The 27,189-nt window shown below is 36.7% G+C and overlaps 1 protein-coding gene across 2 annotated transcripts; it reads left to right on the top strand.

Moving 5' to 3' along the window:
* The first annotated feature begins 1,744 nt into the window (after positions 1–1,744).
* On the top strand, positions 1,745–26,274 carry RAD21L1 (RAD21 cohesin complex component like 1). Of its 2 annotated transcripts, none has more exons than XM_021689255.1 (13): positions 1,745–1,888; positions 3,237–3,366; positions 4,814–4,907; positions 7,232–7,338; positions 10,447–10,617; positions 11,524–11,619; positions 12,598–12,705; positions 14,305–14,531; positions 14,769–14,868; positions 15,706–15,830; positions 18,187–18,282; positions 20,801–20,878; positions 26,086–26,274. In XM_021689255.1, exons 1-13 carry the CDS (start codon positions 1,745–1,747, stop codon positions 26,272–26,274), a joined length of 1,665 nt encoding a protein of 554 aa, XP_021544930.1. The 2 variants fall into 2 exon arrangements, with proteins under 2 accessions (XP_021544930.1, XP_044774830.1); XM_044918895.1 differs by having other exon boundaries at positions 18,190–18,282.
* Positions 26,275–27,189: the final 915 nt, after the last annotated feature.

Genomic DNA, 27,189 nt, shown 5'->3' on the forward strand with positions numbered 1-27,189 from the left:
TGGAGGCGCGACCCGGCGCACTTTGCCCTCTCGGGGAGGAACGGGCGCCTGCGGTCACGTCTCTGGCCTCAGTTTCCCTCTCTGAACAGGCGGCCTTGAAGTCTGAGGAGTAGTTTGTGGAGGAAGCCCCTGGCGTCCTTGCCCTTGGTTCGCCGTCTTTCCGTCACAGCCGCGGACCCCCCCACCCCGCCTCCAGCGCCTGGTCCTTCCTCGCCGGTCACCCGGCTTTGCCCTCCTGAAGGAGCCCTCTGGCTCTCCCCACGCCCCTGCCCCCGAGCGGCCCGCCCGCTCGGCTGTGCGCCCCTCACTCCCCGCTGCCCACGGCCGCCCTCCTCCTCCTCCTCCCTCCCCCAACCCCCCCACCCTTGCCCGGGGCCTTCTCCCAGCAGGGGACCCTCCTTGGCTCCCGGTTCCCGATTCTCGTCAGCTCCGCTTTGCGCGAAGCCAGTCCAATCTAGAAGTACCCGGAGGGACTTGGGGGGGGGGGGGGCGCTTTGGAGGGGGGGGGGAGGGTGGAATATATGCTCGGGAAAATCAGTGTCTCAGGAAAATTAAATCAGAGTTGTTGTTTTTCCTTAAAATACATCAATAACCATATACCTGGGAGCAATTTTGTAAGATAAATTGCAATTTATTCCAAGATACCAAACACAAAACAGAAAAGAAGAAAGTGGAACCAGGGCAGGCACAGGCCATAAACATTAAAATCTCCTGCTCTCTTACTGGGGAATGGGGTTTGGTAGATTGCCTAAGTTTTAATTTGGGGCACAGTGATTTGATTTTGGGGGTGGAAATGGGTATTGATCAAAGTTCACCTAAATTTTGAATTCTGTGGCTGATTTTGTTTTTGTGTTCATTTTGGCTTTTCTCTTTTGATCAGAACTTTAAGTAGAAAAGAAGCAAAAGAGCTTTTATAGTGGCAGCTTAAAATATTACTTATATGTGAGCAATAACTTGATTCTTCTCTAGAAGTCAAAGTATTATAATGTCCCTTTGCTTAAAGTGGAGCCTTATGCTAGTCTCAAGGATAGTACAGTAGGTAGAAATGTGCATAAATTGTTTTTGTTCTGAGTTAAGGTTTTCGTTCACCATTCTTGTTTGGAAACATTTAAATTTGATTCTTGTTTCCTTTCTTGCTTTGTGATTCTATTCCTGTAGTTTCTTGTTTTCTTCATTTTTCCACTTTATAATCCTTTGGAGTTCCATTATTTTAACTTCAAAGGCTAATACATTGTTGAATAAACCAGAGCATCTTGCAGAAAACAAAGAAATTCAACACCTGGTTATAAGCCAATGATCCAACATTTCTCAAATTCCTAAGTTTTAGAAAAGAGGTGACATGTGTTCACTTTTAGTTTTGTCCACCTTTTCCTGTTTTTTTCCCTATTTCCATCTATTTTTCCCAAGCTTTCCCCTCTTTTTATTTGACTATATTAATAAGAGAACTCAAATCCTTTGCAAGATAAAATAAGTAGAATGTAAGAAGCCATCAATGATCAGAATACATTTAAACCAGGTGTGGGTCACAATCTTAGTTTATAATTTTGTATTTTAAATAACAGTTTCTTCTTTAAAGAAAATAATTTGAATAATGCCTTGAATTGGAAGATAATCGGAGTGTTTATAGAACTAATAAAAAGTGTTTTTTCTATAAAATAGCACTGAAATGTTTTTGTAATCAAATTTTAAATATCTTTTAATGTTCCTTCTAGTTTGTTAAATACAGCTAAGGAATACAGACAGCATGTTCTACACACATGTGCTTATGAGTAAGCGAGGGCCATTGGCCAAAATCTGGCTTGCAGCTCACTGGGAGAAGAAACTTACAAAGGCTCATGTATTTGAATGTAATCTAGAGATAACCATTGAAAAAATTCTTTCACCTAAGGTATGTTGTTGATTAAAATTATAGATTAAAATTATAAATAAATAAAATTAAATTAAAATTATAAAACTTCCAAGGAAGTTTTACTTCTGAAATGGTCTTCTCTCTTTTAATTCCTACAACATTTATTACCTGAGCTTAAACATACGTCAGTTTCTGTTGGTAATTACTATTTCATGTGTTTATCATGAACAGATTGGACCCTGAAAGAGAAAGGTCATGTTTTACATATGTTTTGTAATCCTTTCTTATTCCCTTAACAAAATACCATGTAAGTCATAGGAACCAAATAAGTACTTCTTAGAAAAATAGTGAGCGGGGGCACCTGGGTGGCTCAGCCGTTAAGCGTCTGCCTTCAGCTCAGGTCATGATCCCAGGGTCCTGGGATCGAGCCCCACATCAGGCTCCCTACTCTGCAGGAGGCCTGCTTCTCACTCTCCCACTCCCCCTGCTTGTGTTCCCTCTCTCGCTGTCTCTCTCTCTCTGTCAAATAAAATCTTAAAAAAAAAAAAAGAAAAGAAAAATAGTGAGCGAATGAATATGGAGAGTAGAAAAAAAGGAGGATTGAGTATAAATCAAAATATATATGAAAATACTTCATAAAGTACTATGTTCATTATAAAAACACCATAATAAGATATTAGAATTTGCATTAAAATATTGTTTTTGTATTTTTTTAGGTTAAGTGTTTTTCTGCTTAAAAGAAGGATGAATGATAATTGAAAACCTTCTATGTGTCAGGCACTGGGCTAGGCTTAATCTTCACAACAACCCTATGAAATGGGTTTCTTTTAGCCTCAGTGAAGTGTGGTAGTTAAGAGCATTAACTTTTGGGTTAGTCGAATTTAAGTTTAATTCCTACTCCATTAATAGTTGTGTTACATCGGGCATGCTACCTAACATTTCTGAGTCTCAGGGTTTGTTTTTTTTTTCTGTAAAAAGAGGATGTTGTCAAAATTAAATAATAAATGAGGAGCTCTTAAGACAATGCCTGGCACAAAATAAGTGTATAATAAGTTATAGCCATTATTAATAAACTGAAGTTCAAGATTGAATGACAGCCTCAATAACTGAGCCAAGACTTGAACCCGAGTCTGCCTGACTGCAGTTTATATTCTTCTCATGAAACCAATAATAACATATTTCACTTAAATGGTACATGAGATTATCTTCATTGAATAAGTACAAAAGTTCATCATTTTACAAGATGAGGTAAAAGTTAAGTAATTTACTTTAAGTAAGAATAAGCAAAATGTTTGCTTTATAAAGAGAAATTCTATGATTTTATAATTTTCAAATAGGTTTATGAGTCTAATTCTTAACATTCTAATACTTTAAAAATTATTGAAAGGTGAAAATTGCACTTCGAACTTCAGGACACCTTCTTTTGGGAGTTGTACGAATCTATAATAGGAAGGCAAAATATCTTTTGGCAGATTGCAGTGAAGCATTGCTTAAAATGAAGATGACATTTCGCCCAGGTATACTTGAAATGTTGATTTGTCTCGCTTATCTTGGTCCCCTTTTGCATTTTTATTTGGGGTGGTCTCTTTTAATTGGTGGTGCTCTGTAATTCCAGGGTGTATAGTGAATATAAACTTCCTTTTCACTGATTCTAAGTTTCCATGGTTAAGGACAAATTATATTCTTTCCCTTGCTCTTTTCCTGTGTTTGCAGGAAAAGGTTATACTTTCAAAAACTTGTAATGTTCCTACATATTTACATAAAAAATATACATAAAGCTACCACACTTATGTAAGAAATTCTGATATCAGTTTTAATGGATTGCTTAGCTTGCTGTATCTGTTTTTGCCTTTATGAGATGTGTTAGAAATAGTGTAATTGACAAAACCCAGATATCATAATTGTCATTGTTTTCAGAATTCTCAGGACTCTAAGCAGCATGCTATTATGAAATATTACAGAAAATCTCTAGGCATTCCAAAGTGCTAGAGGTTTACATGCGTCATAAATATAGCCTTTAAATTTAATTTAAAGACATTCATCATTTCTACCTTTTATTATGGTTATTTAGGTACAGACCTTGCCTCTCACACTAGTTTGCAAGCTCCTTGAAGGCAACATCTTTGTCATATTTATTTTCTGAATCTGTTATAGTACTTGTCTCAGTGCCTTGAACATACTATTCCCTCAGTTAATATTGTTGAATTGAGGTTGACAGGGTTTTTTGTCTTTATTTAAAATAAAATATTTGTAGAATCTCTACATAAGTTTATACTCAATCAAATATGGTTAATTTGTTCATTATTTCATTTATATAATCCACAGATATTTATTGATCCCATATTTTGTGCCAAACACTGTTTTAGGCCCTGGGATACAAGGACAAACAAGACAAATGAGGTCCCTTTCAGTTTGGTGAGGAAATCAGATAATGAAAAAGTTTTTTTAAATTATTACAATAATTATAGATTGCGATTGCACTATGCAGGAATATAAACAGAGTATTACAACAAAAAATAACAGAAAACTTTACTTGAGTTAGGCTGTGATTGGGAAAAGCCTTTCAGAGAGGATAGAATTTAAGGTCAAACTTGAAGAATGAGAAGTACCCAGCCATGTAAAAAATCCCTGAGGGAATAGCATTCCGGGCAGAGGGAACTGTGAGAGCAAAGGTCTGGAGGAACAAAAAGGCCAGTATGGTTGGAGTCTAGTGAATGAGGGAAAGATGATGCTGATAGGTTTGTAGGGCTGCAGAGGCCCTGAGTAGAAATTTGGGTTTTATTTAAATGCACTGGGAAAGTCACTAAATCATTTTAAGCACAGGAGGGAGCTGATCTGGTTGCTTTTTAAATATTTTTAATATCACTCTGGCTGTTTGTTGAGAAGGGACTGAAGAAGGGCAGGAGTTGGGAGTTTCTTATATAGTATTATTGCTCACTGAATGTGGTTTTTTATTCTTTTCAGGACTGGTTGACCTTCCAAAAGAGAATTTTGAAGCTGCTTACAGTGCTATCACATTGCCAGAAGAATTTCATGATTTTGACACCCAGAATGTGAAGTAAATTTTTTTATTTATTTTCCTTCAATTTGATTTTCTTGATATTTTGTTGTTTTCACCTTCGTATTTCATGAACACAAGTGGAATCTAGTTAACAACTAAAATACACATGCAGTTGACGAAGACTTGAATTCAGTGTGAAATTTTGAAATACAATGCCAAAAATGTATAATTTTATTTGCTGAATGTAGTTTGCAATATTGACAGTATGTTCATCCATTCATTCAGTAAATATTTAATGGGTGCCTTCCACATGCCAGGCGCTGCTCTAAGCACTAAGGAGGTAGCAGTAAACAACAGCTCCTGTCTGCATGAATCTTACATTTTAGACAAATAATAAACAAATAAATAAATATACAGTATGACAGGAAATGATCAGTGGTATGAAAAGAAATAGAAAATAACGTAAATAAATGACAGGATGGTCAGGAAAGGCCTTTTTTTTTTAAGGTCAGAACTGAAACCTGAAGGAGGTATAGAAACAAATCATTCAGTAATGTGGGGAAGAATGTTCCAGGTAGAGCAAGTGAGAAGGCCCTAAGGCAGAACATGTTGGACATTTTCAGGGGACAGCAGGGAGGCAAGTGAGATGGGGGAGTGCTATAAATGAGCATCTGAGTGGTAGGAGATTAGGTCAGAGAGGTAGCTGGGGGTGCAAATGATGTAGGGTGTTGTAGGCCACATTAAGGACTTTTGTTTTACTCTGATAGGAAGCATAGGAGAGTGACTGGACCTGACTTGATATCAACCTGCTTCCTCAGGCTACCTACTATAAGGGGGAAAGGGAGGAAGCAGAGAGCCTATGAGAAGACTATTTCAGGACGCCTGGGTGGCTCAGTCAGTTAAGCGTCTGCCTTCGGCTCAGGTCATGATCTCAGGGTCCTGGGATCAAGTCCTGCGTCGGGCTCTCTGCTCAGCGGGGAGTCTGCTTCTCACTCTCCCTCTGTGTACTCTCTTTCTCTCAAATAAATAAATAAAATCTTTAAAAAAAAAAAAAGATTATTTCAGTAAGAAGTCCAGATGACCCTCCCCACCCCAACACCTAGCCCGGGGCCCCTACCCCCAGGGGCTGCAAGGGAAATTCCACCCCAACTCTTGCCAGAAGCTGGGTAGATCCCAGCACTGAGAGTGTCTCCCCGCCCACACCAGGTCATATCCCCACCCCCATTGATCTGAAAGTGAAGGCCCAGGGGACATGGGAGGAGGGTATTGGTGGTTGAAAAGAGTTAGTGCCTTGGGTGGGGGATGCCAGGACTCATGACTGGGATGGGCAGGAAGGGGACATGACAATCCTGCCCTGTCTGTGGGAGCCTGAGAGCCCAACTGGGGGCACGTGCCCTTCCCACAGATGTAGGGTCAGGATGCCTGGCCGCTGTGTCCTAGAAGGGACCCTCCTGTGGTCTTTGTCTTGTTCTTCCTTAATAAACAGTACTATCCCCGCCAAAAAAAAAAAAAGGAAGTCCAAGGGAGAAATGACAGTGTCTGTGATCACTTCACTTCTCAGTCTTCATGTTACCAAGGTGGTAACACTCAAATTATTAATATATTTTGAAGACAGAGCCAACAGGATTTCCTGAAGAATTGGATATGGCTTTAAGGGAAAGAAAGATGACTATATGATTTGAGCATGAGAATGGAGTTAACCACCTAATGAGATGAGGATAACTAGGGAATGGCAGGTTTAAGAGGGGCAGGGTAAAGGCTAAATTAGGCTTTATAAATTTTACAAATTTTGAGATGATTGTTGTACATCCAAGGGGAGTAGGCAGATAGTCGAATATCTTTGTCTGAAATTCAGGAAAGCGGTCTGGATTGGGATATATAAATTTGAAAGTTGTGAGTATACAGTTGGAACTTCACCCATGAGTCATAAGAGACCTCCAGAGAATGTGTGTTCAATTTTTTAAAAAGAGAGAGATCTGAGAACAGAGTGTTGGGTCATTCCTAGTAGCTAATAGTCTGATGAGGTAGAACTAATAAAGGAGATGGAAAAAGAGCAGCCAATGAGGTAGGAAAAAAATCAGGAGAAAGTAGGCCAAGAGAAGACTGTTGCATGAGGGAGTGAACATCTGTTTCAAATGCGGTTGGTTAGGGTAAGTAAGATAATGACTGAGAATTGACCACTGGATTTGGCAACCTGGAGATCATTTGTATATATGCATGTACAATAAACTAGTGTTTGTAAATAATACTATTGAGGAAATAAAAGTATTTTTATAATAAAACTTGTTTTTTGTTTTAGGGGTTTTGGGGTTTTTTTCAGTATACTGCAAAATCCTTGGGTTCTGTTCCCATGTTTTTCTCAATCTTCTGTTTCTCCATAGTGCTATTAACGTTTCAGAACACTTTACTCAGAACCAAAGCAGACCAGAGGAAATCACACTTAGAGAAGATTATGGTAATGATCTACTTTTCCAAGCTGGAAGCTTTGGTGAGAATATTTGAGAAATTAAAATTACAAGCTATAATCAATTGTACTTGCATTTTTGTACTGAGACAATGTCAGTAGAAATAGCTATCTCTACGCCAGTAGAGATATCTTTAGAATGAATCTCTTGTTGTGTAAATGCAACTCTCAGTAAGTTTGCCCTTACCTTTTTCTGAAGAGGTGTCGATGCCAAGACTCAGTCTTAGGCTATAAACTTCCCTTCTTAGTGTACAAGCATTTATTGAATACTTACTCTACGTAGGTACTATCACAGGCATAGGCAGTACAAAGTTTGCAGAAGCATTTCCTGAAGGAGCTTCAGGCTGTGAGAGAGACGTGAAAATAAACATTTGCTGTGGTAACATATATATAAGGTTTTACATGTGTGCTGCATAGAGTGTGCCTTCAAAATATGGTGATTCCTCCAGTATAGGATGATACCAATTGTAAAAAAAATAGATTTTAACATGGCTTGGGACTGAGGAGGAAATACCACATGCTAAGTACGTACTCATTGATTGTGAAACAGAAACTGTTGAGTATATTTTAGAATTAAAGCCATATAGTATTTGTTCTTTTTATGGCATTTACCTCTGTCTTGTACCATGATACTATATACATCCTGTGTTGGTCTGAGAACTCCAAGGTGATAAGATCTTGTGTCATATTCATCTTTGACTCCTATAGGTGGGAAGGTGAGGAGCAGAGGGGGAGGAGGGGGGAGGTGGAAAGAAACTCAAGCAGACTCTGCGCTCAACGTGGAGCCCCATGTGGGGCTTGATCCCACAACCCCGAGATGGTGACCAAAACCAAGAGTCGGATGCTTAACCGACTGAGCCACCCAGGTGCCCCACTAGGATCACTTTTATCTACACTTTCTGTAAGCTTCATACCAGTGCTGATTTACAACAACAACAAAAAATTGGAAATGCCTTTTAGGTCTTCTTTCTATTTCCCTAGCCACCTATATAGTTTACCAGTAGTGGGGTGCCTGCATGGCTCAGTTGATGAAGTGTCCGACTCTTGACCTCAGCTCAGGTTGATCTCAGGGTCATGAGTTCAAGTCCCACATTGGGCTCCACGCTGGGCATGGAGTCTACTTAAAAAAAAAAAGTGTGTGTGTATGTGTGTGTGTGTATGTATATATGTATATATGTGTGTGTGTGTATATATATATATATATATATATATAGTTCAAAGGTACTAAAGGCCTGGAGTACTAGAATACCCTCCTACACATTTCCCAGTCTCTTCCCACGTTTTATATATCTCTGCAAGAACAATTGTCCTTAAATTCCATTTTTTTTTCATATCACGTTCCTCTACTTAAGTATTTTGGATTCCTATGACTTACTTTAGACACCCCTCCCTATCCTCAAGGCCCTATACCAGTTTATCATCTTCTTTGTTTTATCAACTTTGTTTTATTCTCAGTACAGAGTTTTGCTCTAAATGTCTTACCAGCCAACCAATACAATTTAGCTGTTCTCAGTCTGTGTCTCCTACGATTCAAAAAAGGGGAAGAACATGTTCTTAGTATACCAACAGACCTGAGTTTGAATCAGCTTTCTCTATGGCCTTGCTATGTGATATTGGGCAAATGACCTAGCTTCCCTGAGCGTTACTACCCTTTTTGTAAAATTGAGATACTACTAGCATCATCAGTGTTATTTCCCTTATTTCCCTTTCAGTCCTTTTCACCAGTAAGTGATTTTTCTCTCCTTCAAAAACTAGCTCAAACATCATGTTTTCTGAGAAATGTTTAATATTTATACTATTCCGAACTACAATATAAGATTGAAAGCAATGATTATTTTTTAAATTTTTTTGAGTAATCTTGGTATCGTGATGCTAGTGCTCATAATAGTGTCTGCTCATAAATGTTATTATCTTATTGGCCAAGTCTGGTTTTTCTTTTGGGAGCTTTCAAGCTGCTTCTGGAAGATGTGAACATATTTTTGGTTTGGGGAGGGGGGTTTGGTTTGTTTGTTTGTTTTTAAGTCAGTCTTCTATTGAGCAAATCTTTAATCCAGTGCAATGAAGGCTGCCTTTTTCAACTCTTCCTTTCTAGGAGATGTAGGCCTATAGAAAAATCTTAATATAAGTGATACTTCATTATTTTCTTTACTGACTAACACTAATTAACATGGGTTGTTAAAGAGAGGGAAGAGAAGACCAACCTCTGTCTGACCGCTGGTTTCAGACTCCTGGACCTAGAGACTGAAACCCAAGAAAGGCAAAGAATATACATGTGCTGATGGCCAATCTGGAAGCAAGTCAGTTTGAAGCAGGGCATTCATTTTATCTGCTGCTGTGGAGTCTTAGGAGTTTGCTCTCATAAGTTGCCATTTTGCAAAATATTTTACCAGTGAAATTCTAACAGATACTGTCCTGTCTCTGCTAGGTTCAGATCCTGGCTTTGTCATTTATTAGGGTATGCCTGTGTGCAAATTATAAAACCTTTCTATGGACATGTTTCCTTGTCTGTACAATAAGGATTATAATAGTATCTTCTGTTACATAATATAATGCACATAATAAGTACTCGGTTAATGTTAGCCTCGGTTAATGTTAGCTGACCGGGTTTTGTCTTTTTGACTGCCGTATCTCCAACACCTAGCAGATTGCCTAATACCCAGTCATTCAATAAATGTTTATTGAATGAGTGTTATAAGCCCATTCTTTAATATTTTAACTACCTTTCCATTCCTAAGAAGACAGATATGCTTCTTATTTTCCAAACCTCCATTATGGATAAACAACACAAGCAATTGTACTTGAAATAATATGAAATAATGCTTATCAAGCAGGACATGACCTATCTAATGTAGAGAAATCATTCCACTGCCAATAATTATCCTCTGGGAAATTATTCAACTGAACTACAACTAAAAACTCTATCCTAATGTATTTTCCTATTGCTTTAGAAATCCAGTCTCCACTGATTAACTGAGTGACATTAGTTGAACAATTCAAATAAGTTTTTTAGCTCTCATTTTTCTTATCTGTAAAATGGGAGGGGCTACACAAGAAGATATCTGAATTTCCATCTAACCCTAAAACTCTATGTTTCTATGGCTAACTCAGTATTAATGATATATATTTATTTAGGGGAGGAATCAGAAATTCTCAGAAGACATAGCCTCTTTGATGACAACATATTGCTGAATTCCAGTGGTCCTTTAGTTGAACATAGTTCTGGAAGCCTTGCCGGAGAAAAATCTCTGTTCTATGACAGTGGAGATGGATTTGGAGATGAAGGGGCTTCAGGAGAGATGATTGGTATGCTGTCTGGTTATATGGAAATTGGATATTTCAATCATACTAGAATGTATTAATAGGTTTATTAGATCAAACTAAAATTTCAGGTATGCCCCTGTGTCATATAAATCAATATATTTTTTACACAAGTTTTCAAAATCTATTGTGTATTTAAACATTTAGGCTAGGTCTAAGTGAATAGCCATCTATTTAAACACATTTTTCATATAGGTTATAAAATACTACTTGTTTTTATTTTTACAAATTCCTAATTTTTAAAGGGGAAGGAGTGGAGTTAATATATTCCTCACAAAATATATTAGATCATATATTAGAAAACATTGTTTTCCTTAACAGAAATTGTGAAACAGCTATTCTAAAGGATCTGTCCAACATTTTATATTATAATTTTATATTTATATTATGATGTTATTATAAAATAATCATAGAAATAGGGTAGACAAAAACTAGGAAATCTAAATACACATTTTAAAGATATTGATGGCTAAGTATACAAATGTTTTTTTAATTCTCTAGTTTACTTTAAAAGGCTGGCTATGGCAAACTTTTTGAAATTTCAAAATTATGAAAAAACAGTGGTTCTACCTTAAATCTCTACCAAAGAATTTTGAAAGCTTTTACTTCTTGATTTGAAATCTAAACATGGCTGTGTAATAAGGTTACTATCTCGGTATTAGTTTAGTAAATATCTCCTGAAATTAAACATCTATTTAATAAAGGAAAGGAAATGATATATATAAATTTTTATATTATCCTGCTTGAAATATGATAGTCTATGTAACAAATCAAATCTACTTAAGTAGGGTTGTACTTTATAATCCTGTATACAATAATGTCAATAAATGTTTAGTGAACAAATGACAGAGTCAACTCTGTATGACAAAGGTATTCATTGTGTTTTTTAAGACCATCTACTGCAAGATGATCAAAATATCCTGTTAGAAGATGTGCATTTGAGCAGAGAAATTTCTCTGCCTCCTGAGCCTCCTGATACTATAGTGGGTATGATGAAATCATCCTTTGTGTAGAAAGTGAACAGATACTAATATTCAAATTAAGCCTTGTAACTGCACAGTTTAGGTAGCAATATAGTATAGTGAATGATAGTAAAGAATGTTATCCCTCAAACTCTCTTGAGTCTGACCCTAGACAATATGGAATAGGAAACTAGGCTCCAAGAAATGTACAACAATGTTGTTTAACCAGGATTGGGTTTTTTTGGTATGAGAGCACGTTTAAACACTGCGAGAATACTATGCTTTTGAATCATTAAAATAATATGTGCTACATGTTCAGAACATCATTAATGTTTGTCATTAATATGGTTATTAATTATTAATATTGTTAATTATTAATATTAATACCATATTGGCATTAATATAATTGGACAATCTATATACAATTTGAGAAAAATTACAGATGTGGGGATATTTTCTACTTGAAATTCATGTGAAGGTACCTCAGATTATTTAAAGTCTTTCTGTCTGATTTTTCCTGAGAATTAAAACCATGAATAAACCCATTTTGATTCTTCACTCTTTTGATGTTACATTTCCCTCCTAACACATAGTAGAAATTTAAAATGTAAAAAGAGAGGCGATATAAATTTACTTATGGTTCTTTATGGGTCAACTAATAATTAAATGATTTAACAGAATACAAGTTTTTTAGCAGACATATAATCAAATTTATGTCGGTCATTTATTGTGGTTGCTACCACTGTTTCTACTAAGTCTAACCTTAGATGTTACATGTGCAGAAGAAGGTGATGATACTTGACTCACCTAGACACTGGGCCCCAGACCATATAATCTCTGTGTCTCTTCAACTCCATTAAGTACATGATTCTAAAAATCAGATTTGGCTCCAGTTAGCAATATAAATCTTCAATTATCATTATCTTTTGCTTTCATTCTCATACAAGCATCTAACTTATAACCATTATTTTTTTAATAATTCCTTTTATGGTGATGTTATTAGTGGAACCAGATAATCCAGAGTATATATGTCTACCTGAAAATGGAAAAATGGATGAAACATTATCAAATGAAGAACAAGGATTTACCCTTGACCCAATTGATGCTGCAGGTCAGACTCATTCATGTTTTTGTTTTTATTTTTTATTTTTAAAATTTTTTTAAAGATTTATTTATTTGAGGGGGGAGGGGCAAAGGGAGAGGAGAGAGAGAATCCACAAGCAGACCCCCCACTGAGTGTGGAGCCTGATACAGGGCTCGATCTCACAATGCTGAGATCATGACCTGAGCCGAAATCAAGAGAGTTGGCTGCTTAATCGACTAAGCCACCCAGGCCCCCCTTTGTTTTTATTTCTGATACACTATCTTATTTACTGTGAGATAATCTGTGAAATATTATCGGAGGTAGTCAATCCAGTAATAACATTTGCAATATGATAGGGAAAGAGTGTGGAGGAAATTTGAGGTGATCCTTTCATTATTGTCAGTCATGGTCAAGCCATATACCCAGTTTGGGAAACTGGAAAATCTAAAACTGAGTTCAATGCCAGTAGTTACAGAACCATTACTCTCTGTTGGGCCAAGAAATGAAGAAGACATAGTACCTGCTTTTAAAAGGCTTACAATCTGATTGGGAAGATAGATAAACATGCAAATGAATATAAAATAAGGCAGAATAAAAGGATCAGAAGAGAGGCCTATGCCCTCTAACATTTAACCTCATGCATATTTTTAGGAATAAAAGATAAATATGAATCTAATATATAACCTGACCTTGTAAGGACATCATAGTTTTAAGTGGTATAATTGATACGAATTTCAGTTATAAACTCAGGCATGCAAGGAATAAAGCACTCAAGTTTTTTTCTTTACTGTATGCAACTCTGAGCTTCTATGTCACTGGGTTGGCAAAAATTTCAATCTGTACAGTTCCCCTGTGTGCCCTAAGCCATGTAGTGTCAAAATTTGGGGGAGGGGTGTGGCAGGTGGAAAGGAAACTTAGGTCATCAGCCACAACAATTTGTGGTACCCACTGTCCCAGTCTATACAGCCTCTGGGGTCATCACACAGCAGCCCTTCTGGGATCTTGTCACGTTCCCAGGATTTTACTAAGGCACATTAGCAGGCAGGTTACTTTTCCATCTGGCTCCATCTGATCTCAGATCTTCACCCATTCTGGGAAATCTAATCTTCCCTTTTTGCATCTTTACTAAGGAAAAGCGTAACTTCTGCTTGCTTTCTACCTGGTAAAATTATCTAAAGGAGTGAAATCCAATGGGCCTAGCTACCTACTTGGAATTTGTGTATGAATTTCAGTGGAGGAGGGAAAAATATACTGGCCAAATACAAATTAATGTTTCAAAATATCCTATTATATGGATATTTTAGGGAATTTCAAAATTGAGCAACTTCCCTCATTATATCCTCTGCTCCACATTTCCTCAGTTGTCTTCCTGCTAGGTCAACAGAGTCCCTCCTAAGCACTTGGAAGGAACACTTTACAAAATGCATCAACTGTTGGCTACTCAGATACTTTAGCTGTGCAAAAACCTTGTGAAGCATAATTTTTCAGTAGAGAGAAAGGGATTTTCTTCCCATGGCAACTCTGTAGGTTACACTGTGGTAGATGTTTCTTAGATATGTAGTGCCTAGAATATCATTTTACAAAGCTGTACAACCAATCACATTTGTGCCTATTTCTTATATTTAGACATTGCTGAGAAGAGAAAAGGCAAAAAGAGGAAATTGCTCATAGATCCAATCAAGGAGATCAGTAGCAAAATTATGCATAAACAACTTACTTCCTTTACGGACACACTTACGGTTTTGGAACTTGCACCTCCTACCCAAAGATTGATGATGTGGAAGAAGAAGGGAGGAGTGGACACACTTCTGTCAACTGCTGCCCAGGATTTGACTCATGCTGAACTGAAAATGGTAATAGTTTTCATCTTTTTATGTAGGTGCAGTGTTTGGTTATAAATAAATAAATGCATATTTACATTCATGTATACAACAGAATATAAACTTGTAAAAAATACCCCTTACTTTTGAATTAATTTGCTTGATGTGTGTGCATGAGTTATAGTTTTCATTTTTTAGCACATGTGGTTGTATTTTATTGAATTGTTTTACTTGTACAAAAACAAGAAATAAAAATGTATGTTTTTACAGTTGTTTACAAAATGCTTTCTGTCCTCTGGCTTTAAACTTGGAAGAAAATTGGTACAGAAGGAATCAGTAAGGGAAGAAGTGGAAAGCAAAAACATAACAGGTGAGACATCCTAACTGTTGGTGTTGAAGGGAATGTTACAGAAACAAAAATGTCATTTTACATTTCAAATGAAAAGGGGATCCAGTTCCATATTCCCATGTATAAATGCTATCTCTAGAAGAGTATTTCAACTGAAAAGAAATTGTTACATCAGCATTGCCTGCAGATTAATTTTTGTCCAACAAGCTACATTAAAAAGATGAGGTATATATACTATGTGGATTCTTCCTAATCTCACTCCTCCTATCTCCCCCATCCCTACAGGCAGTACTCTAAAGCTTCAACAGATAAAACTATTTTTATCTAGGAGGGTAATATTTCACTTTAAGACAGCTAACATGAAAAGTCACCTAGTGATAAGAATGGCATTTAAACCATACAATTAACCTGAGACATAGATACTTCCATCCACCTAGAGGATACATGGAGTATTAATAATTACTGATTATTATTGTGACTATTATAAAGGAATAATAAACCAGCTTTGGTAGTAAATGAATCTCTGCTTCCTGATCACCTGTCCTGAAGGCATAAAATCTACTGAACTATACACCAAGATGGGCTTGAACTATCCATGTTGTCTTGTGAGTGCGTGTGTTGGAGTGAGTGTGGGAGAGATAGTTCATGGAGGAGGGGAGTGGAGGTGGTAAGAAGCAGACAAGGGGAAAGAGAAGATAAATATACATGATCTTGGGAAACTATAAGAAAATTTGTACACCCTTTGCTTAAATTCTTGGATTCCAAGTTTTCTGTCAGAAGCTTTCTTTTTTAACAACCATATTCCAATTTAAGTTTGAAAGATATTTTGGTGAAATCTTTACTTCCATAATAATTCAGAGACCTCCGTGATGGAAGAACTAAATTCCCAGCAAGACTTAAATCAATCCAAAACTTGGAAAGATGTGATCGATGGATCTAAGTATAGCTCTCATGAGGATATCAATAAAAATATTAATTCTGAGGTAAGTTAATCAAAGAAAATCATAAAAATATTATTTTTCTGACACAGAGTGAAGAAAACTTGAGACTCTGATATGTCTTCTTATATTTATAGTTTATATTTCATCTTATTCTGTAATTTGTTTAGTAAGTGGCAGTACTATGTAAAGCGTGATTTTCATCCACAGAACAGTATTTTCTGAAGCTTGGATAGTAAATTACAAGATAAGTAGTTTCATACTGTAACATTTTGCATGGTACATCAAATAGATGAGTGTACTTGAATCCAATTATATCCTGAGAATCCTACTGGGCCCCACATTCAATATCATGGAATTTTTTAGGACTCTAGACAGTGCACCTATGTTTTGTTTCTGATCATAAATTCACTCTTCTCACCTCTAAGACTATGTTTTAGACCTATAATTACCTTAACCTTGAATCCAAAAGACTATCTAAAATCCATGACCAAACAAAATTTTTAAAAAATTTTATTTGAAGATGTAATTTTTATTCAAAAAAACATAGTTATTTAAAAGCATCATTGGAAACGATATGCTTTAAAATATATTCCCCATTGTCACTTTAGTGGTTGTACAAATATAAATATTATAGCCAAACCAGATAAAAATAAATAGTGCTTTTCTGGTTTGTTCCATCATCACTGTATTTTGATAACGACTCAGGGAATTCAAAGTCAATCCAGGGCGCCTGGGTGGCTCAGTTGGTTAAGCGACTGCCTTCGGCTCAGGTCATGATCCTGGAGTCCTGGGATCGAGTCCCACACTGGGCTCCCTGCTCAGCAGGGAGTCTGCTTCTCCCTCTGACCCTCCCCCCTCTCATGCTCTCTCTATCTCAGTCTCTCTCTCAAATAAATAAATAAAATCTTAAAAAAAAAAAAAGAAAAGAAAAGGCAAAAAAAAAAAAGTCAATCCATATTGGAACTGAATGCCCTTGCAAGGAAAGACAATTTTATAATGCATTAAAACAATGTATTTTACTAAATATTTGATAGTATACTAGATATTGAGATATTGGGTTGCCAGTATACTGTCTTCCTTATTTGGGCTCAGGCATTTCTTAGAGTGCACCTACTGAAAATTGTGATCAGGCAGGTTTGTTTAGTTCATAATTTTTTAACATAGTAACAAAACAGATTTTCCCAAGTGCTTGAAGTATAGAGATTGATATAGGAGTTCTCTTGACCCTCTTAACTCCTTTACTCTATACTTATGCTTTAATTTTCAATTCCATTCTTATTCTGCTAGTGAACAGATGTGAAATATAATCAGGAATGGGAACACATCGACAGAACAGAAAAATATTGATTCTGATTAATCATTTTCAAATTTTCATAAAACATTTTTTATGTAAAGTAACTGCAAAATTGAGAGTACCTAAAATGTAGAATATTCATAGAAATTAAGAGAGAAAAAAAATAAGTCTCCACAAACATGTAGATTAAAAAATAAAATGCGGGGCGCCTGGGTGGCTCAGTCGGTTAAGCGTCTGCCTTCGGCTCAGGTCATGATACCGGGGTCCTGGGATCGAGCTCCGCATCGGGCTCCCTGCTCGGCGGGAAGCCCGCTTCTCCCTCTCCCCCTGCTGGTGTTCCCTCTCTCGCTCTGGTTCTATTAAATAAATAAATAAAATCTTTAAAAAAATAATAATAAAATAAAATGCAAATCCTTATATTCACTAAAAATTTTAAAAGCTGAAATGAAAAATCAAGTACCCTTTGTTGTAGGAGGCTCCTAACTTGAAGACTGGTTAAAGATGAAAAAGGGGCCGACTGTTTCTATAGCAATGAAAAAAGGAGATGATAAGGAATGGAGAATTTCTGGCTTTCTCTTATTCCTTCTTCCTTTATGCCTTTGCTCCCCTTCCAGAGGACACAGTTTTTCTCCCCTTTTGCCAGTGACAGCTCCAGCAGTGGTGGCAAGAATCTTGCCATGGCCCAAGGTAGAGATATTAATATCCCTTCCCCCATTTTCAGCCCTCTGTTTATAGTTCTCCTTCCTCTGCCACCTGGTACTGGTGTGAGGATAGAGTTAGGGGCTGGGGCTAGACAAAATGCTTCAAAGGAAAGTGGTCTTAGCCACACAGCTATGAAGGTGTTTGATATGAGGTCTGCAGTGGTGAAGGAGGTAGGAGTGGAAAGGATGGGCAGCAAAGAGGGCAGGGATGTGCCGGTTCTTCATTTGTGGAGGCGTATGGAAAACAGGGCAGCCTATCTAGGATATTTCAGAAATAATATTTTGTGAATGCAGGTAGTATTTTAAATTAGTTTTAGAAATGAGCATTAATTAACAAAATAAAATTGTTCCTGTGATTACTACTACTGTGATGACTTACCTATCTTTCCCTCATTTGCTTTAGCAGGATATTGTTGAAATGGTATCTTCAGCTACTGAGGAATCCTCTTTAATGAATGCGATCTTAGCACAAGAAATTGGGAATTGTACAGTGGAGTTGGTAAATATATGCATAGTCTTGAGAATGTTCCTAAAAACTTTGTTCCTGGGGCGCCTGGGTGGCTCAGTCAGTTAACCATGTGCCTTCGGCTAAGGTCATGATCCCAGGGTCCTGGATCGAGCCCTGCTTCTCCTTCTCCCTCTGCCGGCTGCTTCCCTTGCTTGTGCACTCTCTCTCTCTAATGAATAAATAAAATCTTCAAAAAAACAAAAGCAAAAACAAAAAACTTTGTTCCTAAATAGTTACCACCTTATTTGCCTAAAAATTGGTTTTAGAGCTGTCATGTTACTGTCTAGAATTATTATTTAAATTAGTCATCTCAACAAAGAGGTATGTCAGTAGTTTGATAAAACATACTCAGAATTGCTTTGACCTTTTTCCTTTCTTTAACTTATTTTGAAACTTCAAATAATTTGAAAGAAAATTGTGAGATTTTTATGTTATCAAAGGTAGTCATAGGTTAAAAATATTGAGAATCATTGTTTTAACTTACAACAGCTTTAAAGAAGCAGAGCTATAATAGAGGTACATCTTAGGGCATTTGAAATTTTACTTTATTTATAAATGGAAAACGAAAAAACAAGAAACAAGCATGGCATTTTTTTTTTCCAAAACATTATATGGGTCAAGGCCTATATCTGTCCAAGATTTCTAGAAATCAAAAAAAGAAAGTGGTCTGCTCAAAGGGACACAATTCAGTAGCAAAGCCAGAAGTAATATCTGACTCACCTGGCTCCATAAGTATCATGTTCTTATTTCTCCAGTCTTTGTACCACAGTGCTGAAAGCATTTTTAAGATTGTAATGAATTTTAGCAAAAGTTTCTTATTGAATAATATCAAAATAGCTATTAGTGCCAGATGCTAGTTTGTTCTTAAATAAATTATCTTTATAATGAGTTCCAAGACTACTAGATTGCTTTTTCATATGTGGAAAACAGACTGAATTCTCTAGATAATCTAGGACAGGATAGATACCTGAACTTTTTACCTGAAACATCCAAACAGCTCGGCCAGAAGTGGGTTGATTCATTTTCACCTTTCTCTTTGCTTCTGTAGACACAGGTTATTTTCATACATGGTCAAGCAAACCACAACACAGCACAAGTTCAGCTGTTTTAATAATCCACTGGGCTTTCCACACAATGGATTCAGCGGTAAGGTGTCCAGATAGATCAAGTAGACAGGCTTCAGCAAAGCACACAGACTATTTTTTCTGAGCATTTTCCTGGTTAGTTTAGTTGTGCAGTTATAGGTGAAGCTGCAGTCTCATGGATCTTAACAAAGAGTTGGTCCACTGCTTTTTATATTTGAAAAACAGCATTTGTGTATTTAACTATATAATAAACACCAGTAATTGGGTGAACTCAGTTATCCCAGGGCAGACCAGAAAGAAATAAAAGTAAATTGTACCTGGAGGGATTTGGAAAACTCTTCAGGATAAAGTGACCATATTTTCAGGTCATTCCCACTGGAATGTAAGAAAGAAAGCTGTATCGGCAGGACCAGGAAGGCAGTATAACTGGTAGGAATGAGGACTCTGCAGTCCCCTTAGTTTCAAGTGATTCAGAATATCATCTAGAATATTCTGGAACTTTCTGAAATCATTTTGGAGTCTGTGAAATTGAAAACAGATAGGAAGTGTCTGGGCTCCAAAGGTACCCATGAAGTGACGCTTGACAAACAGTGTACCTGTGGTAAGGATGATTGCTTGGTCAGAGCTAGCCTAGGAAAAATTATAAAGTAGGTCAGTTCTGTGCCACCTTCCTCCCCCCTAACCCCCCCACCCCCTGCACTTTGTAGACTTGCTCTTTTGTCAGATTCATCAGCACCTTTCCTATCCCCAGTTCTGTTCTTAGCTCATAAAGTGTTAGTTGATAAGAACTTAGAGTGAGTTCCTGTGAAGGGATTTCAACTTGACAATTTTTAAATATTGAAGTGTTTCTGAAGGTGGCTAAATTTTAAAGACTGAAAAGAATGAATCTATTCAGATAATATGACAGGAAGTGGGTTGATCTTTTTTGGGCAAGTTACCCTTGAAATCAAAAAGGTTCTAATCCAATTGTACACAGATTGCTAAACATCACTTATTAATTAGACCATCTTTATCACCAGGTAAGTTCACATAAAGGCCTTTACAAGGCAGTTTTTCTATAGCTTTATGTTTATTCCTGTCAACTCAGTTCAAAATGACCAGAGCTGGGATAGTCCTAACCAAAAGTCACTGCTGATTTTACTTTTGAAAGTAAGGACATAATCCTCTTGGATGCATTACCAAAACAGACTGCAGAATCTCCTACTCTGGAGCCTCTCATTGCCTAGGTAGCATAGATATAATCCTGCAAAGATTGATACATATTTGTATGTTTCCTATTCTCTCTATCATCAGACTATAAACTCTATTTAGCAGGACCCAGTGTTATAGTTGGGTTTCTTGTAGCAGCTAACACTATGCTTGGCAAATAGTAAACATATGGTAAAATTTGTTTAAATGAAATATTTTATCAATCATTCAAACAGGAGTCATCAGGGAATGAACAAAATATTGAGACAGAGAGATGGAATCGAAGAATTCTTCAGATGTTAAATAGTTTGCGGGTAAGATGGTAGGGTTTGTCAATCCTATTTTTGTTTTTAAAAATAAAATGTTGATGTCAATCTTCTAGATATTAATAAAAATGAATTCGTCTTCATTATTTTTTTGTTGAGACCAAATTCCACTAGAATGAAATGATTTTGAGCAGTATACCCAGGGCTAACTGTGGGAGTTTGCTTTTGGTGCCTGCATATTCTAATCAACTTCTTACCTATACTCATGCTCCTAAGACATCTAGTGTATGTCCCATTCTTGTGTTTAGCAGGCTATCAACTAATTCTCTATATGAAACTAAGTTTATAACAGTTTAAAACAGATCATTTTAAAATTTAACTTATATTTTGGGACACCTGGGTGGCCCAGTAAGTTAAGTATCTGACTCTTGATTTTGGCTCAGGTCATGATCTCAGGGTCATGAGATAGAGCCCCAAGTTGTGCTGGGCATGGAGCCTGCTTGAAATTCTCTCTCTCCCTCTGCCCCTCCCACCTCCTTCCCTGCTCTCACTCTCTCTCTCAAAAAAAATTAACATATTTTAATCAAAATAATACATGTATATAATTTTTAAAGTTCAATAGTTCTATGCTATAAGGCTAAGAAGGAAACAGAGAAGTTTTTTGTCGCACCTTCCTTATTTACTAAGTCCTGCTCACCAGAGGCAACTATATTAAGCTATTTCATTTAGTATTGATATCTATATTTCTAATTACATATTCTTACTGTTCTTTCTTGATATTTCAGCTTTAAATTTTATCTGTTGACTTCTTTCAACGTAAAATGAAAATTTAGCATAGTTATAGCTTTCTCACCGCAGTCTGTTTTTAGCACAGTATTCAGTGTTTACAGTGTTATAATTGTAATAGTTATGATGTAGGTTTGATTTTGACAAAGAGCCAAAATATCAGTGGTTTAAAAAGATAAAGTATAATCTGGTATAGCTGCTATGCTCACAAAGTTGTCAGAGACCCAGGTTACCTTTATCTCATTTTCTTTATTCTCAGAATCAAAAATGGCTAAGTACCCACCATGTCTGCATTCTGTTCAGCAGCAAAATTTCCTTTAAGGGTACAACAAGAAATTGTGTGTATCACTTTTCACATTTCATTGCCCAGCATTTAGTCACCTTTCCACATCTATCTGGGAAATGTAGTCCTTATCTGGCAACCTTGGGCCCAGCTAATTATTCTATTGCTATGAAAGAAGACAAGAATGGATATTAAGAGACAATCAGCAGTCACTGCTACAAAGACTATGTAAAAATTAGTGTAATTACATTTCTTTTCTTGTCAACTTTATAGTGGGTTTTTTTGGAGTTAATCATTGCCTCATTTTTCCCATTTGCTTAGTGTCTATATACTCATCCTTAATTCTTTTCTCAAACTCTCTGACAATATAATGAAACTCCTTTTAATATGCTCAAATGTGTCAATTGATTCATCAGTTCCAGTATGTTTTCTTGCAGATATTCCTTCCAGAGCTTATCATCCTCTTGTTCTAATTGGACTAGCTGCTCTCTAGGTCTTTTCCCCAGTTTTTATCTTGGGACATTCCTTAATCATAATATGGGAATTCCTTTGTTTCTTTCCTATATTAGTTTCTTTATTTCTCAATGCTTTGATCTTCTTTACCTTGAATTTTTTGGTGGTTAACATCCTTTCATAATTTCCTGAGATAAAGAGTGCATAGGAGATAGACACCCTATGTACAAGTCTGAAAATTTCTTTTTTTTACCTTTAACTTGATTTGGTGTCTCTAAATATAGTTTGAAAATAATATCTTTCAGATGTTGAAGACTTTGAACATATCTAGGCTTCTTGTGTTGTTACTAAGAAGTTAGATGCTGCTTGGTTGGCAGTCCTTTGTAGGTGACCTTTATTTTCTCTCTGGAAATGTTTAGGTCTTTTCTTTACTCCTAGTGGTCTGAAATTTCATGATGATGTGTTTTGATATGGGTCTTTTTTCATTTATTGTGTTGAGCAGGTAATGGGTTCTTTATTCTGAAAATTCATGTCCTTGAATTCTAGGAAATTTTATTGTATTTCTTAGATTTCCTTCGTGTTATTAATCTGTTCTATCTTTCTGGATTGCCTACAGGTCAGATGTTGGGTCCCCTGAGTTACACCTTTAATTTTAATTTTTATTTTTATTTATTTTTTTTATTTATTTTTACATCTTTAATTTTTAAAAAATCTTTTATCCCTTATATTAATTCCCCTTGTCTTTTTATTTTTTTCTACCCTCTAGAAAATGTCTTCGGGCGCCTGGGTGGCTCAGATGGTTAAGCGTCTGCCTTCGGCTCAGGTCATGATCCTAGGGTCCTGGGATCGAGTCCCACATCGGGCTCCCTGCTCGGCAGGGAGCCTGCTTCTCCCTCTGCCTCTGCCTCTCTCTCTCTCTGACTCTCATGAATAAATAAATAAAACATTTAAAAAAAAAAAAAAAAAAGAAAATGTCTTCAACTTTATCTTCCAGTTTTTATTGAATTTTATTTCTACTTTCACCTTTTTTGTTTTCCAGGAGTTTTTTTCTTAGTTATTAATTATTCTTTTGTTTTGTAGCATCCTAATCTTTTCATTTATTTATTTAGTTTTTTAACAGCTTTATTGAGGTATTATTAACATACAATAAACCATACCTATTTAAAGTATACAGTAGATAAGTTTTGACATTATGTATATATCTGTGAAACCATCACCACAATCAAGATAGTGAACATATATATCTACAACCCCAAAAAGTTTCCTGTGCCTCTTGATAATCCTTTGTCCCATCTCTCCCACTGGCCCCCCTCCCCCCTCCTCAAGCAACCACTAATCTGCTTTCTTTCAATAATCATCCTCATTATGTTTTATGGATACAGAGTGTTCTCTTTCATAGGTTATAGTTTTCTTCTGGTCCCTACATTGTCTGTGTTTGCTTAGTGATTCTCTTGAATGTTAGTGATGCTCTTGAATGTTAGAAATTAAACTCAAATGTCTGGTAGATCTTTGGTTATCTGTTCTTCTTTAAAAGTGAGACAGCAAAGGGGGGTGCCTCAGTGGCGAAGCTGGTTGAGCATCAGACTCTTGGTTTCGGGCCAGGTTGTAATCTCAGGGTTGTGAGATCAATCCCAACCTCAGCTTTGTGCTCAGTGAGAAGTCGGCTTGAGATTCTCTCTCCCTCTCTCTCTGCCCTTCCCGCTCATGCTCTCTTTCTGTCTCTAAAATAAATAAATAAATCTTAAAAAAAAAAAAAAAAAAAGAGTGAGCCAGCAAAAATCAGATTGGAAGATATATAAGCAAGGGTGGGGCTTGTAGACTTATGGTCTTAATAGTGAGATAACTGGGCAGTGCCTCCCCCCCCCCCCCAACACACACACCCTTGCACACACACAGGCCCCGTTATCTGTAGTTCTCCTAACCCCCAGGCCCTCGTCAGTTTTCCGAGCTAAATCTTCAAATCTACTGCCCAGGAGATATAAGCATGATGCTGCTGGTTCAGGAACCAAGAGGGGGAAGGCAAGACCTTGACTGTCTCATTGTTTAGCTTGTAGAATTTCACTTAACCCCTAGCTTGTGGTATGACACTTCTCCACCATCCACAGTGCTTGGTATCCCAACTCTAGAGCCTCAGCAGTTGGAATCTTTAGAAAGGCCACTTCCTGCCTCCTGGCAGGGTATTGGAGTCATGGTCTCCTGGTTCAGTGAAGTGGTAGAGTGGACCTGAGGGTCTGACTACTCCCAAGTAGACTTCTGAGGAATTTTTATCTCCATCTTATACTGTTACCTGCAATTCCTGAGCCTTTCCAAGGTTCTATAGCTCACACTGGCTTGTTTTCTGCTGGCTTTCCTCCCTGCTGACACTTAGGTTTTAACTTTCTCTACTCTGCTAAGTCAGTCAGTCTTTCACTTTGTCTTTATCTCCTTCCGTTGTCACCTTTTATTCTTTTACCTTCGTTTTAGAGAGGTTTCTGGAGGAAACAGAATAAATAAGCATGTGTGTTCAGCTTGCATATTGGGGTATTTTTCAAAAGGATTATTGAAATTGAAAAGGGTGTCCCTCTTCCCTCCCAGGGGAAAAAGTCAGGCAATCCACATCTTGTCTCCTCAAGAGCGAATAAGCAAAGTTTTGGCATGCCATCTCTGAAAGGCGGCTGATACCTGTCCACTCCTTTTGTTGAGATAAAGTATGATAAAGTATTTAATTTATTAGTTTGCTAAATGTTGTGGACTAGCAAAAAAAAAAAACTGCATATGGTATTTCTAAAAATACTTCACAGCTATCAAAGGAATTAGCAGCTCAAGGGATACTGATCAGTATTCATCACAGTATTTCTAACTAAAAAAACTATACTGTACTTCTATTCTAGAACTCTGATTCCAAGTACTAGTCTTCATAAAATGAGTTATCTTTATCCATAATTAAATACTTTATTGTATCTCAGTTTTTTCTAGTACATTCATAGGCGCCCTATGGTGAATCCAACATCTTTTTAATCTGTGCCAAGAAACTGAGAGATGTTTATATAGTCATATTCCTCTGCCACTAAGATATAAATATAATTCTACATTTATAACTACAGTTGTTTATAGTCACCCCCACCTCCCACTACCTTTAAGGAAAAGAAGCCTGATAAGGCTGATAATTTTCATTGTATTTGAAGCCTCCCAAAGTCCTGTGGATTGTTTTCTGCCTGCAAGTCTAAACTGACTTCACTTTCCACAAGAGCCCATTTATGTTAACATCAAATTTTTTTTTTTTAAGATTCTATTTATTTATTTGACACAGAGAGAGACAGCGAGAGAGGGAACACAAGCAGGGGGAGTGGGAGAGGGAGAAGCAGGCTTCCCGCAGAGCAGGGAGCCCGATGTGGGGCTCGATCCCAGGACCCTGGGATCATGACCTGAGCGGAAGGCAGACGCTTAACGACTGAGCCACCCAGGCGCCCCAACATCAAATTTTTAAAAGGCCTAACATTTGTATAACACATCAGAAATTTATATAACACTTTAAGAGTTCTTTTGCATGCATTTTCTCAATGAACCAAGCTTATACTCAATGACCTATAATGTTTTTTAAGTTTATTAATGAGTCATTTGCATTTCTCCATTTTAGGATTTCATGCTCATTTACCAAAAATATCAATATTTTATTCATTATGCATCAAAAGCCTGCTGTACTTTTAATGATGTTGTTTCTCTTTCCTTTCTTCTTTTCTAATTATTTTCCCAGGAATCCAACAAGATGGGAATGCAGTACTTTAGTCTGATGAAGCTCTGCAGAAATAGTGACCAAAAACAAGCTGCTGCCAAATTTTATAGCTTTCTTGTCCTAAAAAAACATCAGGCTATTGAGCTGAGCCAGAGTGCTCCCTATGCAGATATTATAGCTACAGTGGGACCAATGTTCCATAAAATGTGAAGGAAATCCAGAACATACAGATTTATGTAATCATTGGAATTTCTGTGTAGATTGTTCAATTTTTTTTTTTTTTAAGATTTTATTTATTTGACAGAGAGAGACACAGCGAGAGAAGGGAACACAAGCAGGGGGAGTGGGAGAGGGAGAAGCAGGCTCCCGGCCGAGCAGGGAGCCCAATGCGGGGCTCGATCCCAGGACCCTGGAATCATGACCTGAGCCGAAGGCAGACACTTAACGACTGAGCCACCCAGGCGCCCCATAGATTGTTCAATTTAATGCAGAAGCTGTCTGGAAGCAGCTAAGGTCTGATCCATTTCATATATAGTCTGACTCCTATTTCCTCTTTGTAAATTCAGAATAATCATAGCCAGAATTGGAAACCTATATGCTTACAGAAATACTTAATTGTAGCTAAGTAATATTTTTAACTTAGCTAACTTGAATGTATAGTATTTACCATTTCCCTGACTTGAATGTTGCATTTAGAATACATTTTTAAAATACTATGTACCTTCAAGAAACATTTAAGGATATTTTTTAAAAGCCATTTTACATTGGATTATTTACTTAAATTTCATGGAGTAATTAATAATTAATACTTCCTTACTTCCCCACAGACAATAATTAATTTGATTCTAATGCAGATACTCCTTGATTTGACCTAACACTATGGTTTTTAATCTAATATCTTAAAGGTTCTAAAATACATCTTTGTTTTAAATTATCTGAGTGGCTTTTAGCCTATTTATAGGTCATTTAACATTTTTATTTATTATTTAATGATTATTATAACTACCATTCATATGTCAACAAAACTAAATCTGCTTATGTTAAAAAATTAGCAGACACTCAGCATGTTGTCTGCAGCTACAATTCAAATAAAGGTTATTAAAATAAATGTTCTTTTACTTGGTG

Source organism: Neomonachus schauinslandi, chromosome 10 (assembly GCF_002201575.2).
Source record: "Neomonachus schauinslandi chromosome 10, ASM220157v2, whole genome shotgun sequence".
NCBI classification, from domain to species: Eukaryota; Metazoa; Chordata; class Mammalia; order Carnivora; family Phocidae; genus Neomonachus; species Neomonachus schauinslandi.